This window comes from Folsomia candida, unplaced genomic scaffold (assembly GCF_002217175.1).
Source record: "Folsomia candida strain VU population unplaced genomic scaffold, ASM221717v1 Fcan01_Sc017, whole genome shotgun sequence".
Classification (NCBI taxonomy): domain Eukaryota; kingdom Metazoa; phylum Arthropoda; class Collembola; order Entomobryomorpha; family Isotomidae; genus Folsomia; species Folsomia candida.
This window is the reverse complement of record NW_019091209.1, coordinates 2,183,897-2,196,968: the sequence shown is the minus strand read 5'-3', so window position 1 is coordinate 2,196,968 and position 13,072 is coordinate 2,183,897. Positions and strand designations below refer to the sequence as shown.

Here is a 13,072-nt window from a genome sequence, read left to right as displayed (position 1 = left end):
CTTTGGATGGAGGGTTCAATTACCATTTTGGGAAGTATAGTTAGTTAGTTAGAAGAACTTGGCCGTTTAGATCGTCTCGTAACCTAACGTAACGGGTGTCAAGTGGAAGATTGGACAAGAAATAATCGATTGGAACGACTCTTCAGTCAGTGTTATTGTTATTATTTGATGCCCTTCCTTCACAGGCACAATTTGTCAGAGTTAAAAGCGTTGTCCGTGTGTTCTCCGAATCAGTGGCCGCCGAAGGGTGTGGACAGAGGGACAATGTTCCCACGGTTGCTCGATGTCCGCATATCTTATACAAACCCGTCCCTCCCCTTAATCCTACAACGTTAATGTCGCCCCCCCACCTTCCGTGGCCACTGCTCGAAATATCATGAAATGGATTTTCTCAAAATTACCCTGTTTTGTCTTTTATTTATAAAATGATGGGATCAATTATGAGGAAATACATACACCACTGGACATGCGTTGTTTCATGTTTTCTTCGAAAAACACAACTTTTTGCCTCAAGCAAGCAAAGCTGAATAAACGGTACATACATACATTAGATGTAGGTAAACATTGCAAAAAGCCCATTTATTTCAATGCCTCTTCAAATCAAAACCCACAGTTTGCTTTTCAGCCACTCCTGAATTTGTATTTTTATTACCATTTATTTACAAAATGATAGTAATAAATAAATGCACTTTTTGAATCGTTCACTTCTAACCGAGACACCCTTCACATCAATTCCAACTTGTCAATCAATCGTAATTATTACTTTACATTGAAGGACTGGTGCATTGCACAATTGTCAAAAAGATGTGTCTTCATGCACCGTTAGTGCTTTAGCTCGACCTGCTGCTGCACAATTGCAATGGTTTACTGCACATGGCAATGTTGGTGTCATCCTTTGACCATAAATGCAAAATCATATTATTGTTATTATTATGGCTTTGTCTGACTTGTGTGTGTCCTCGTGGTCGATGTGCAAGCGTAGCATCGTCATCGTCATGTCGTTCCACTTAAACAGTTCGCCCTCGCATCTTGTTTTGATATCCAATCAATTTAGGCGAGTTTTTCATTTTATTTTATTCGTGGGTCGAGTCTTGCCTTAAAATTTAAAAGATTTCGATCTGTATGTGTAAATCGTGTCTGATTCGAGTGGCCGCGGAAGTGAGGGAAAATGTCCCCACGGATATTCGATGTTGGCATCATCTCCCCATCTTATATAAACCCGTCCCTCGCCTGTTAATGTCCCCACGGCTTCCGCGGCCACTGTCTGATTCATATAAATTTCTCCCGAGCTTACAAATTCGATTTATCCGCTGCATGTGCGTCTCTATAAATTTTATTGAATTCTTGTTTATTACCACTCACTCACCACACCTGCTGGATTTGATTTTTGATTCCAGGAATGCAGCGTTGTCCATATTTGACTGAGATGAGAGAGAGATTTTGGACGCGCAGCACGAACAACGGAAACGACAAGAAAGCAACGGACGACGAAGGGACGGACGATTTACTGAAAAGTGTCGCAATGACGACGAAAAACAAGCAGTCGACGATTGCCAGGTGATTAAGAACAGTTTGTATTAAATGGAATTTTGAGTGATTCGAAATTTTTAATTCCCACCTCACAGGTTGGCCCAACCTGAACCCGACGATCCGGACGAGGCGTCACCCATGCTGCCCTCAAATCCGACCGTGTCACAGATGTCGACATCCCCTCCATCAGTCCCGCTCGTGGTTAAGGTGAGTGACTTTCTCCAGTTTGTCCCTCTCTCCCTCCAATCAAGGTAATGGCGTAGCAGAGGTTGTCCGGAGGCGGTTTTCCGCTATGGCAAATACTTACTCCAGAAGCCGGAGTCGAAATACTGTGGCACTTTTTCACAAACAAAATCATGCCCCCACGCAAAAGATAAAAGAAGACGGATCTCATTTTTATCCAGTGTGGGATGTACTTCACCAAATATTTAGGGTGCCGGTTGGTCGGTATACCACAATTCGTACCCTACTTGGAATGCGATGGTGTCAAGTGTAAGACTCAGATTTTGGGGAAATTTTGGAATTATGCAGGACAAGTCAGGATAACTAACGTTTTTTGACACAGATTGTGAGATGGTTGGAATTCATCAAAATATTTTAGGTCAAAGTTGACAAATTGTCGATTTTTATCAAGCAAACTCCACTTTCAGTCACAAAAATCGCAAACTTTTCAACTTTGGCCTCAAATATTTTGACAAATTCCAACCATCGGACAAACTGCGTCAAGAAATGGCTTTTTATTGACTTGTCCTGCATAATTTCAAAATTTCAACCAAATCCGAGTCTTACACTAGACACTATCGCATTGCTAGTCGTAGAAGAATTGGACATTGATGAGGAAACCAGGCATGATTAAATCTGTCATGTAATGGGAAAGATTGCATTGTGCGTCGCCCTATTCCCTCACATTCTCAATCTTTGTCTCTCGTCTAGTTTGGTGGAAAAATTTTATTGTGTTGTTAAAGTGTGTGTGCTGTGCTGTATTTGGTAAAATATTGTCTTTCCCTTGCTTGCCTGGATGGGCATCATTTCAAGCAATACACACACTTGCACCACCGAAATTGACTGATTTATGACTTTTGTTCCTTCCATGGCACATACAATAAAACTCGAATCCTTCATTGTACATATGACGTTGCATTGTTATCCCCAGAGGGGAATTAAAACCCTCTCAGTTTCCCATCCTCTGCACTTGTATTTCGTAAAGTGTTTCAGAATAATAGAAATAATGGAGGGATGAATACTCAAAAACGACAGATTGGTGATCGGATTAGCAATTCTTTTCTTGTAAAGGGATAAAATATCAGATATTATGCCGATTCAGTGGATAAAAAACGATGCAAGAGTCAAATTATATACTTTTTTCTTATGTTGAAAGTTCGGAATTTTAAAAAATAGGACTTTTTTTGCAAAATATCCGATATTGTGCAGATTTTCACTGAATTAAAAACGACACACACGAGTCGAATCAAAAATCTTATACCTTTTTCATATTAACGGTTCAGAATTTTAAAAAAGACGAATTTTGTTCCAAAATATTCGATATTACGCAGATTCCCCGAATTAAAAAAGATACACACGAGTCAAATCATACATTTTTCTTAGTGAGGCAAATACCTAACAACGAAAAAAATTACTAAGTATGCATTTGACCCACCCCAAAAAAGTGACCATCTGCGATATCTCAGTCATTTCTCAACCGATTTTGATGAAATTTTGCACCGATTATTGTTACATAATATAGAAACGGGATCTGATCCGACTAAGCGATTACGTGATCTTGACCGGAATTATGGGCAAAAATGTAGCCTTAGAAACACATTTGTAATTATTGCTAGTTACTAGCAAACTTTATCAACAGTTTGATACCCACGAATTGTAGGGCAGTTTATCCCGAAAATTTTAAGTATAAATATATCAAAATCCGTTAAGAATTGGCTTAGTTATTCCAATTTGAAGTTCAGAAATTCCTGCTCGTGCTACGAATCATTGTCATTGACAACGACGCAAGACTAATAAATTGAAAACAAATTGCATTCAAAACTGTAAACAGCACAACTAATCGTTGCTTCTGTAACATGCTTGGTAAACTGCGTGAAATTGTTGTTGTTGGTTTTGCACCTCCAGATCAGGTCTTTTGGTGTTTAGTAATCTAGGCCGGACATTTTGACCAAAATGATATAAATCGGTTAAGAAATGACGGATTTATTCAATTTTAAACACCCAGCATTCAATAAAATTATTCCGGGCCAAACTACTGAAAAGGGGTAGTGCAATGCAGTCATCCAATGGAGAATCTAATCACCCAATTAAAAGTTATAAATAAACAAGGTCCCTAAAAAGGGGAAATCTTAGTGAGGGAGTGCAATCACAACTAATAAATAAAATTAGATTGGAGAATTTTTGCATCACCGCTCTCGGTACCATTTTTACTGGAAGCATTAATCGTTTAAATAGAACACTTGCTCCCTCAAAAGGTTCGATGATTTTGCATAGAGTAGCCAAATTAATATATCAAATTAAAATTTGTATATTTTTTTAAACAAATACGTAGCTCATAATTATTTAGCCATCATATCTTACATATCTACCTCAGTTAATTTAACCCACTTCTCGTTCACTACACAGTAAAAATGTATTCCTTCCTCAATTTATTCAATAAAACTAAGAATTCATGCGTATGCAAAGAAAAATTTATACTGCATCCAGTAAAAATGGTACCGAGAGCGGTGGTGCAAAAATTCTTCAATCTAATTTTATTTATTAGTTGTGATTGCACTCCCTCACTAAGATTTCCCCTTTTTAGGGACCTTGTTTATTTCATCTATTAAATATTCAGAATCATAAAAAGACGACTTTTATTGCAAAATATTACACAGATTCGCCGAACTACAAACGCTACCCAGGAGTCAAATCATACACTTTTTTTCTCATATTGAAGGTTCCGAATTAAAAAAAGAGGACTTTCCTTGTCGTACAAGGAACCAATTTCTCACTCATTTATCATCCTTTGAAATATGAAATTGCTATTTGAATCGTGACTCATGGTATTGATATTGATATTTGTGCCATACCAAATCCGATCCTTAAATCCTCTCCCGGAAAGAAATGCATGGATAGATAGCCAGCTTGCTCTACGTGAGACTGGAAGGGGTGCATCCCCAGTAAATCACTCGGATTTGACATTCATAACTGTCGGATTTAGTTCACCTCCTCGTCCCTCATATCAGGTTGCTCTCTTCCTCTGTTCTCCTCATTGTCACGGAGGACAATGCCGTGTAAAACGTCAGGCAGAAATATGGGAGAGAAGATGAGCCCTCTTTTCATCGAGATTCGTCTCCTATTTGTTTCCAGCGAGTGCAAAGTGAAAGGAAATGCATTATTTTCTGACTAGAAAGTAACAAAATATCAACTTTTCTCTCTCTCTCTGTCGTTGTTTGTTGTTGGCCATTAATTTGAATGAACTCCGACCAACGAGGAGGAGGAGGAGTGGCTCGAAATAGTCAGTGGCCGCGGAACCAGTGGGGGCATAGGGGGACAGTAACATTAACATTGTAGGATAGGGGAAGGAGGGGTTTACCTATGTAAGATGGGGAGATGATGCGGACATCGAATAACCGTGGGGACATTGTCCCTTGACCTGTCCGCGGCCATTGCTCTCGAAACGCACATTTTTTCCACTGGACTCTCTCTCCCAGTTGAAAAAACCATTACGCAATTGCATCATCATACATACTTCCCTTCCCTCCAGTAAAAAGCTTTCCGGGAAGAAAACTACCATTTGCGAGTGAAAGAAAGTAGATGAGTAAAGTACACACACACAAAGCACGCACTGCTTGGTCACACAAACGACGTCCCGCCACGAGGAAGAAATCTTTCCCTTGTTTACATTGAGGGAGAAAATATCGGTACTTGTAAAACCCATTTGAGCTGACCGTGGGGATTGCGTATATCGTCTCCGACGGCCCATTATCCGCAACGAGATGGGTGAAAGAATCAGAAATTATTTTTATAGGTGACACACGCCATCCATGCCATCACTTTCACTCGTACGCAGGTTTTACCAAAAAAAACAGTGGCCGCGGGAGGACAATGTCCCCACGGTTGTTCGATGGATGCCCCCATCATCTCACCATCTTAACAAACCCCTCTCCTACAATGTTAATGACCCCAGATGCCCCCACAGCTTCCGCGGCCACTGCAACAGAGTAGTGAAATGGTGGAATCCATTACTATTTCCATCCATCTCTTCCTAAATTTAGGTTTGTATATATGCGATTCATTTGCAATCAAACTTGTCGACAACGTGTGACAGCAGAATTATTCCATACGTGGCTGTGGCTGTGGCTGGCACACATTTTATGACAAATTGGTTTTGTCAGAAATATTTCGCTCACCTTTCTCCACACAGTTTCATTTCATCCCATTTGGTGAGTGCGAGACCTCTTCATATTTTATCACCACTTTTACACCTCGCATCAACCGAATTGCGACGGGAAATTGGCTCTCATCTCTTCGTCACACACATGGGAACGAAAAAGTCACGGTTAAGTGAAGTTAAGGGAAGCATGTCTTCTTGGCGGAGTGCCACATACTGCTTTTGGCAGGACAGGACACACCTAGATCAAATTTGCACGTGGGATTAGCCTCATTTAAGGCACGGATGGAGGAGCAAATATGTACGTTCACTAACATGCAATCTTATTATCCGGTCGAGTCCAGCAGAGATGACTCACGGATTCTAAAGCCCAGCTGGAGATGAGAGAGCAACAAAACGAGGCCGATTTTATTTAATGGTTGAAATTGGGCGTTTATACCATTTTTAAAAGATATATCCCAAACCTGCGTGGAAAATCAGTGGCCGCGGAACATTTTAGGATATTAACTTTGAAGGATAGGGGAGGGAGGGGTTTATATAAAATGGGGAGATGATGTGCACATCGAACAACTATGGTCTGTCTGTTCCCACGCTTCCGCGGCCACTGAATACATAGACAACTAATGACCAGTGACTGCGGAAGCCGTGGGGACATTACCATTGTAGGATGGGGGGAGGCCAGGGTTTATATAAGATGGGCAGATGATGCCCACATCGAACAACCGTGGGGACATTGTCCCTCTCTCCTTGCGCAGCCACTGCACCAAATACACCCATATTTTAGTCCATTAACACATTAAGAAGGGGGAAATGGAGGCATCCTTCCTATCCTCATCCCCCCAACCGCACGACCAAGTTATTTCATAATCAGATTTAATCATCTAATGTTTACTTTCTTTCCTAAACTTTAGGTAAAGCCGGATGGGAGTGGGTCTCACCGCACGGAGGCGGCAGATCGACCCCACTCGTTCATCTGGATTCAGCAACCCTCCACCAGAAAGTGGTGTTGCAACTATGCTCTCACCAAGTTCCCAAAGAATGCCAAGTAAGTCATTACATCCATCCACCTTATACTTACAATGCGATGGTGTGAAGTGTAACCCTCCGATTTGGCTTAAATTTTAAAATTAGGTGGTCCAAGCCAATACAACTAACGTTTCTTCAGGCAGTTTGTGCGATGGTGAGAGTTACTCAATATATTTGAGGTCAAAGTTCAAAAAACGGCCGACTTTTTTCAGGCGGAGTGAGAAAACTCCACTTCCAGTCTCTTCCCCTCGCTTTGATTTGCAGGTGTCTCGCTCACGCATACGCCTTCATGCTTAAATAAGTGCGATTTTTACTTATTTCTAGTACAAATTTACATAAAAGTTAATTTATAAATTCGCCAACGGTAAATAAACATGGAAAAACTTAACTTGCTTTCCATTTCGAACGCGTTGGTTCTAATATCCAATTAATTTATATTTTAAGTGCTCCTGTGTTTGTTCCAATGATTCGATATTGTTGGTACTCGAGCGGATTATGGGGTGATGAAGAAAAGCCCGAGTTTAAAAATGTAAACGACGTATGTCTTAGAGAAAAAAAATATTAGTTGCGACCTGAATTGTGGCAATCCCACATTCATCAAATTCAGCTGGTGCAGTTTATCGTATTGTTTTGTGGACTTTTATGAAAATAATCATACGGTCACATGTACAATGAATAATTAATATTTTTCTACAAAAAAAATTAAATTTAAAATTGTTGAAATGAATTATTTTTCGGAGTGAAAATCAAAGCGAGGGGAAGAGACTGGAAGTGGAGTTTTCTCACTCCGCCTGAAAAAAGTTGGCCGTTTTTTGAACTTTGACCTCAAATATTTTGAGTAACTCTCACCATCGCACAAACTGCCTGAAGAAACGTTAGTTGTATTGGCTTGGACCACCTAATTTTAAAATTTAAGCCTAATCGGAGGGTTACACTTCACACCATCGCACTATTAGTAAATATCTCGCACAATAAATTTCCAAGTACCGAATGACAAACGTCGGCACGAAAAATATCTAAGCGTTGCACTATTTACAACTGTCGTCGTTAACATAATCGTCGTCATCATCATCATCGTCGCAATGATCCTGCGACACATTCTTCTTCTCAAGAAGAAGACAGGATTTACATAAAAAAGAGAGAATTTACTTGAAAGAACAAGTTTTGGGACAACTTGGGACAATTTTTTTTCCTACATTTAGATGACAACAACGATAAAAATGCTAGATGGCAATAATATTTATCTGTAATGTAACCCATTACAAATGCTTCTTTGAAATACCAATTTCGAACTGTGGAACGATTTCATGCATGTAAAAAAAGTCCAAAATCCATCCATCCAAATATAATTATAATCATTTCATTTCGTGCGATGTGTATCGGGATGGATCGATAATTATTTGATATGCATGCTTATATTAACAACATAGCAAGCTTGGTCCAATTATTATCGTCAACCCACCGATTTGCATAAGTTCATCCATCCAGCACCATAATTTCAGATGTATTCACAAGTTTTAAACTGTATTCACATCCTCCTTCCTCGCTGCATAATAATGGTGCTTGTTAAGTCGGTATATAAACACCGAACAAAACAGACATGAACGGTTAACGTGGCAGTAAAATGAGGAAAATTTCCTGAATTAATTCTCCCACTGGATTAATGGACTCGCACCAACCGACAGGAAACATTGTGTCCTTGTGTTCTTCTTCTCCTTGTCCTCGTGCACTTTCTCTCCTCTTTTGAGTCAGTCCCCAACCCAGCAGCAGACCAACAGTGGCATCAGAAGTTGGGGGGGACAGAGGGGGACATTAACATTGTGGGATTGCTGAATTTCTGGGGGGATAATGTCCCCCTGTTCCGCCACCAATGCGGACCAACCAACCCTCGTTTCTTTCTTTCTTTCTTCTTCTTTAGAGATAAAAAAAGTTGCTTCATGTTCACTTACTTACTCGCAATGCAAGGAAAACTGGTTTGAACCAACTAATACATAATTATTATAAGAGACCCAGCCGAGAGTTTTCACCAGTCAGGAAAAGCAGAGCCGTTAGCATAAATTCGGAATATTCCACTTCGACCCCACCTCACCCCCTCGTATTTACGTACGTACGTACATTTCCACTTGGCTTATGTACACGTATTTACTTTCTTCTTGTGCGTCTCCTCCTCGCAGTCAGTAGTCCCACGGTGTAAGTAAAGTAAAAGAGCGTTCAAAATGCATTTTTTATACGTTTTTCATGCCAAGCAGCAAGGATTCCTATACGTACACACATTTCGCCAACAACAACTTTATGCTGGTCTTTTCACTGGATGATTTTAATAAAAGGGAACACGCAGTGGTACGGACGGGATAAAATCCGGGGCCGCGGAAGCTGTGGGGACATTAACATTGTAGGGACGGGTTTCTATAAGATGGGCAAACGTTGGGGAAATCGGACAACGTGATGTTGGGGACCTCGAATAACCAACCGTGGGGACATTGTCCCTCTCTCCTTCCGCGGCCACTGGCCTTAGATGTACTCGTATACACGTAGATTGACTTGCGAGCTATGCACGAACGGACAAGCTGCCGCTGTTCCTTAAATTTCCTCCTTTATCTCCGCGACACAGTTACTTTTCCCTCGTATGAATAGAAAAGCAATTTACTTTCCAGTTGGAAATTGACTTTTACAAATATATTCGGCAATCTTTTTTCACAAAATGTGAAAGAAAATGAAGTCGTTCAACTTTTGATTCAATTTTCCATTTCCTCGATTAATTCCACTGCATGGTGTAATGGAAGTAATGCAATGTACACGAGGAGGACAGCCAGCAGGGGCAGTTTTCAAGTTAAGTAATAACAACTTGGAAAAGTAAATTCCCAAAACTAACTTTTCTTGATTATTTGAGCAGCAAAAGTGTCACCAAAATATATTTCATTTCTGACTGACGGACTGAAACACGCGTGGGAGAAGGAAAACTTGGAGGGATGCGTTTTCGCATGAAAAACATTTTCCGAGGTAGAAAAGCTGAAGGAAAGTAGTGACGTGCATTTATTCAGATAGAGGAGAAAGGCTGCATATGCATGCATGGTGTCCCGGAAGTGACCGCGGAAGAAGGTGTGGGGGCATAAACATTGTAGGATAAGGGGGGGCGGTCCGGGTTTATATATTTAAGATGGGGAGATGATGCGGACATCGAATAACCGTGGGGACATTGTCCCTTAAGCTTCCGCGGCCACTGGGCTGCATATGAATGTTGCCCCCCCCCCAGTGGCCGCGGAAGTCGTGGGGACATCTGGGGATATTAACATTGTAGGATAAGGGAGGAGGGCCGGGTTTATATAAGATGGGGACATGATTCCAACATCGAACAACCGTGGGTCCCTCTGTCCCCTCACGCTTCCGCGGCCCCTGGTTGTCCCTCTGTTTAGAATGCATCACCATCATCATCGTCCCAGTATATTTATGTATGTTCCGGTGACGGACACGTGGCCGCTGCCCTGCTGAAGGTTCCGTATCCGCTTAGAAAAGAGGGAGACCCACCAACGCACCGCCTCCTCCCCATGCAAGCAGGCAGGAAAGGAAATCACCATTTTCTGCATACATTGCATAATCCAATTGCATTATTCGGGAACACAACAGACCAATATGACCAAGACACGCATCCATTCACATACATCCAATTGGGTTTGATCATTGCATGATCGGATTGGAAACCTCGGTTTTATTTTATTGTATTTCTGTGCGTTTTATGACTTTTATGGAAGGAAGGAGGGGAGAATCGTCTCACTTTGGTCGAAAAATAGAGAGCCTCCGAGCAGAGTTGCTCTCGAGCCCGAGCTTCAACCAGAACTGGGATACTTTCCCCTCGAAGCTTTCCATCCATTTCGGCTAGAGCGAGTGAGCTGCTTGGTTGTCGTCGTCGTCGTCAGATTTTGCTTCTTCTTCCTTTCTCCTCCTCTCACACGGATAAAATTGGCTCTGTCTTCCTCTCGATTTGGTTGGGGATAGAATTTGAACAATAATCAGCCTTCTAACACGAAGCGCAGATGAGCCCAATGCAATGGTCGCTTGCCTGGTGAGTAAAGAGGTTCAATCGTCCTCGTCCTCGTCGAAGGGAAAGTTTACTTGGGCAAGAGTCACGCAACTCAAGTGCTCATATGCTTGTTGGTTGTTGAAAATCGATCCTATTCCCAAAGTAGGAGCAGCAGGAACCCTACACGACGCAAAAATTCCTTCCGTCGTGGAGGGAAGTTGGTGGTGTGGTGGGGTCGTTGAGCGATGGCTGGGAGCAATTCAATCAAATTCAAACAAGCTATGTATGTACAACAATAGTTGAATTTAAGGTTTTCTTCAGCTTCAAGGGATCATTACGAGGAAGGTTTGACGCATTTATTTAATATATAATTTGGGAAAGCGGCCAAAAAGGATGTCGGGGAGGCTTTCTTCTCTGCTGCACCCTCGACGTGCATATGTGTGCATTCATATTTAGAAAGTAAGGAGGGAGGGAGGGAGTGTCTCTGGTCGTGGTGCATGGTGGGACGTCGTCGTCGACGCGACTACCTGATTTCACTGAGAGATAAGCAGCTGGGTCTTGTTACTATGCATATGTATGTATGGTTAGACCGCTCCTTTTGCTGCTTCTGGGCTTGGAGTAATTGCTACTTGCTTGCTTCATGGTGGGAATAAGGATCGTAATCTTTTTCCCTCCTAATTTTCGAGACAAGTTGGACAGAGAGCGTAATGGTCCGGAAATGGTTCGACCGGACAAGAAGTGGTTGGTTGGAGAAAAGTTGGACTAGATCAGGCCAGGCGTCAGCAGGTGTCGAGTTTTCCGTGAGAAAACATTCTTCACGAATCAGGGCATGTTTTCCTGCCTGGGTGAAAGTGAGAATGAAAACTTTCTCCACGCGGAGGAGCCTCCACGTCCACGCACGCACAGCCAGACATCCATCCATCCATCCATCCATCGACTACCTCCCGCTGGTCATCCACACATCCCGAAGCCCTTCACATTGCTGACTGACTGGTCTAATTGTTCGACGCTGGAGAAAGTCTGGTGGGGCGCAGGAGTGCATGGACCTCGGCGGTGGTGGTGGTGGATTGTTGTTGTTATTGTGGAGGGTAGCTTGAACTGAACCTTCGGTGGGAATCGGGGCTATGGCGGAGGGTGTTTCCCTATCCCCTCCTCCTCCCGTGGTGTGGATGGAGGGAGCTCCTTAGTCGTCATGACAACTGGAGTCTGCGGGTTTCTCATCTCGAAAGATCGAAGTCTCTCCCTTTTCCTTGCCACTACCACCACCACCATCGCCACTGCCACTGCCACTGCTTATGATATTACCCACCACTACCACTTTCCCCACACCGACTCTCTCTCTCTCTGTGGTGGCTGTGTTCTCTACTTTTGGAGCAACGACCGACGCAGTGCTCTCTGTTTGGAAACCAACTCTGAAGCCATTTTCCAGTCTCTTCAGTATTCGGGTTTAGCCCCTGGAAACCTCTTCTCGTTCTTTCGAGTTCTCCTCTCTGTTGTTCCACTGCTGTTGTTAAGCTCCGCTGTTTCGAAATCTGTCGGAAAAACTGCTCATTTTTCGAACCCCAGTGTTCCCACCAGTGCGCTGAGTTCCCACGAGTACTACCCCACCTCATTGTTGGCGGAGGGCAACATGGGTGGTGGGCAGCAAGTCCACGTGGCGACGGTGGAGTCGGAGGTCGAGGGGTATAATAAAAAGCTCTCCGAGGCAGCCACCCTCCCCCTCGCCGAAAAGAAGGGCAAGTCCAAGGAGAAGAAGCCCAAAGAGGAGAAAAAGGTCAAGACCGTCACGGTCGTGGAGACTACGGGGCCGGGCAATGCGCCCGAAGAGTTCCCACTCCCTCCCCCAGAGGATACGCTGCTCAACCTTATCGTCATCAATAGGTGACGATTCTCTCCTCTCATTTGCATAATTTGTACCATCTTGAGTAATTAGGGGGACGGACCGGTTTCCAAGAATAGCTTGTATGTACATACGTAGTTCAGCTTGTCAGTCATCTACCTACCCCAACAGGCAGGCGTTAGATTTCATATTTTTCTAGTGTCGCTTACTTACGCACTACGACTTTGTCCACATTATGCACTTAAACACAGCCACGAAAAAGTCCACATTATGCAACAAC

General features: G+C 42.7%; 1 protein-coding gene across 7 annotated transcripts in view; it reads left to right on the top strand.

Moving 5' to 3' along the window:
- Positions 1-13,072, top strand: part of LOC110856957 (proton channel OtopLc) — a 37,503-nt gene that overhangs the window by 12,299 nt on the left and 12,132 nt on the right. For 5 of the 7 annotated variants that reach the window (XM_035857266.1, XM_035857265.1, XM_035857264.1 and 2 more), the window contains 3 exons: positions 1,398-1,557; positions 1,626-1,737; positions 6,820-6,953. In XM_035857266.1, coding sequence (XP_035713159.1) covers positions 1,400-1,557; positions 1,626-1,737; positions 6,820-6,953 — 404 coding nt within the window. In that variant the 5' untranslated portion in view covers positions 1,398-1,399. Of the gene's footprint in view, positions 1-1,397; positions 1,558-1,625; positions 1,738-6,819; positions 6,954-12,129; positions 12,834-13,072 lie in introns of those variants that run through there. The other 2 variants (XM_035857262.1, XM_035857261.1) reach the window with 1 other exon arrangement.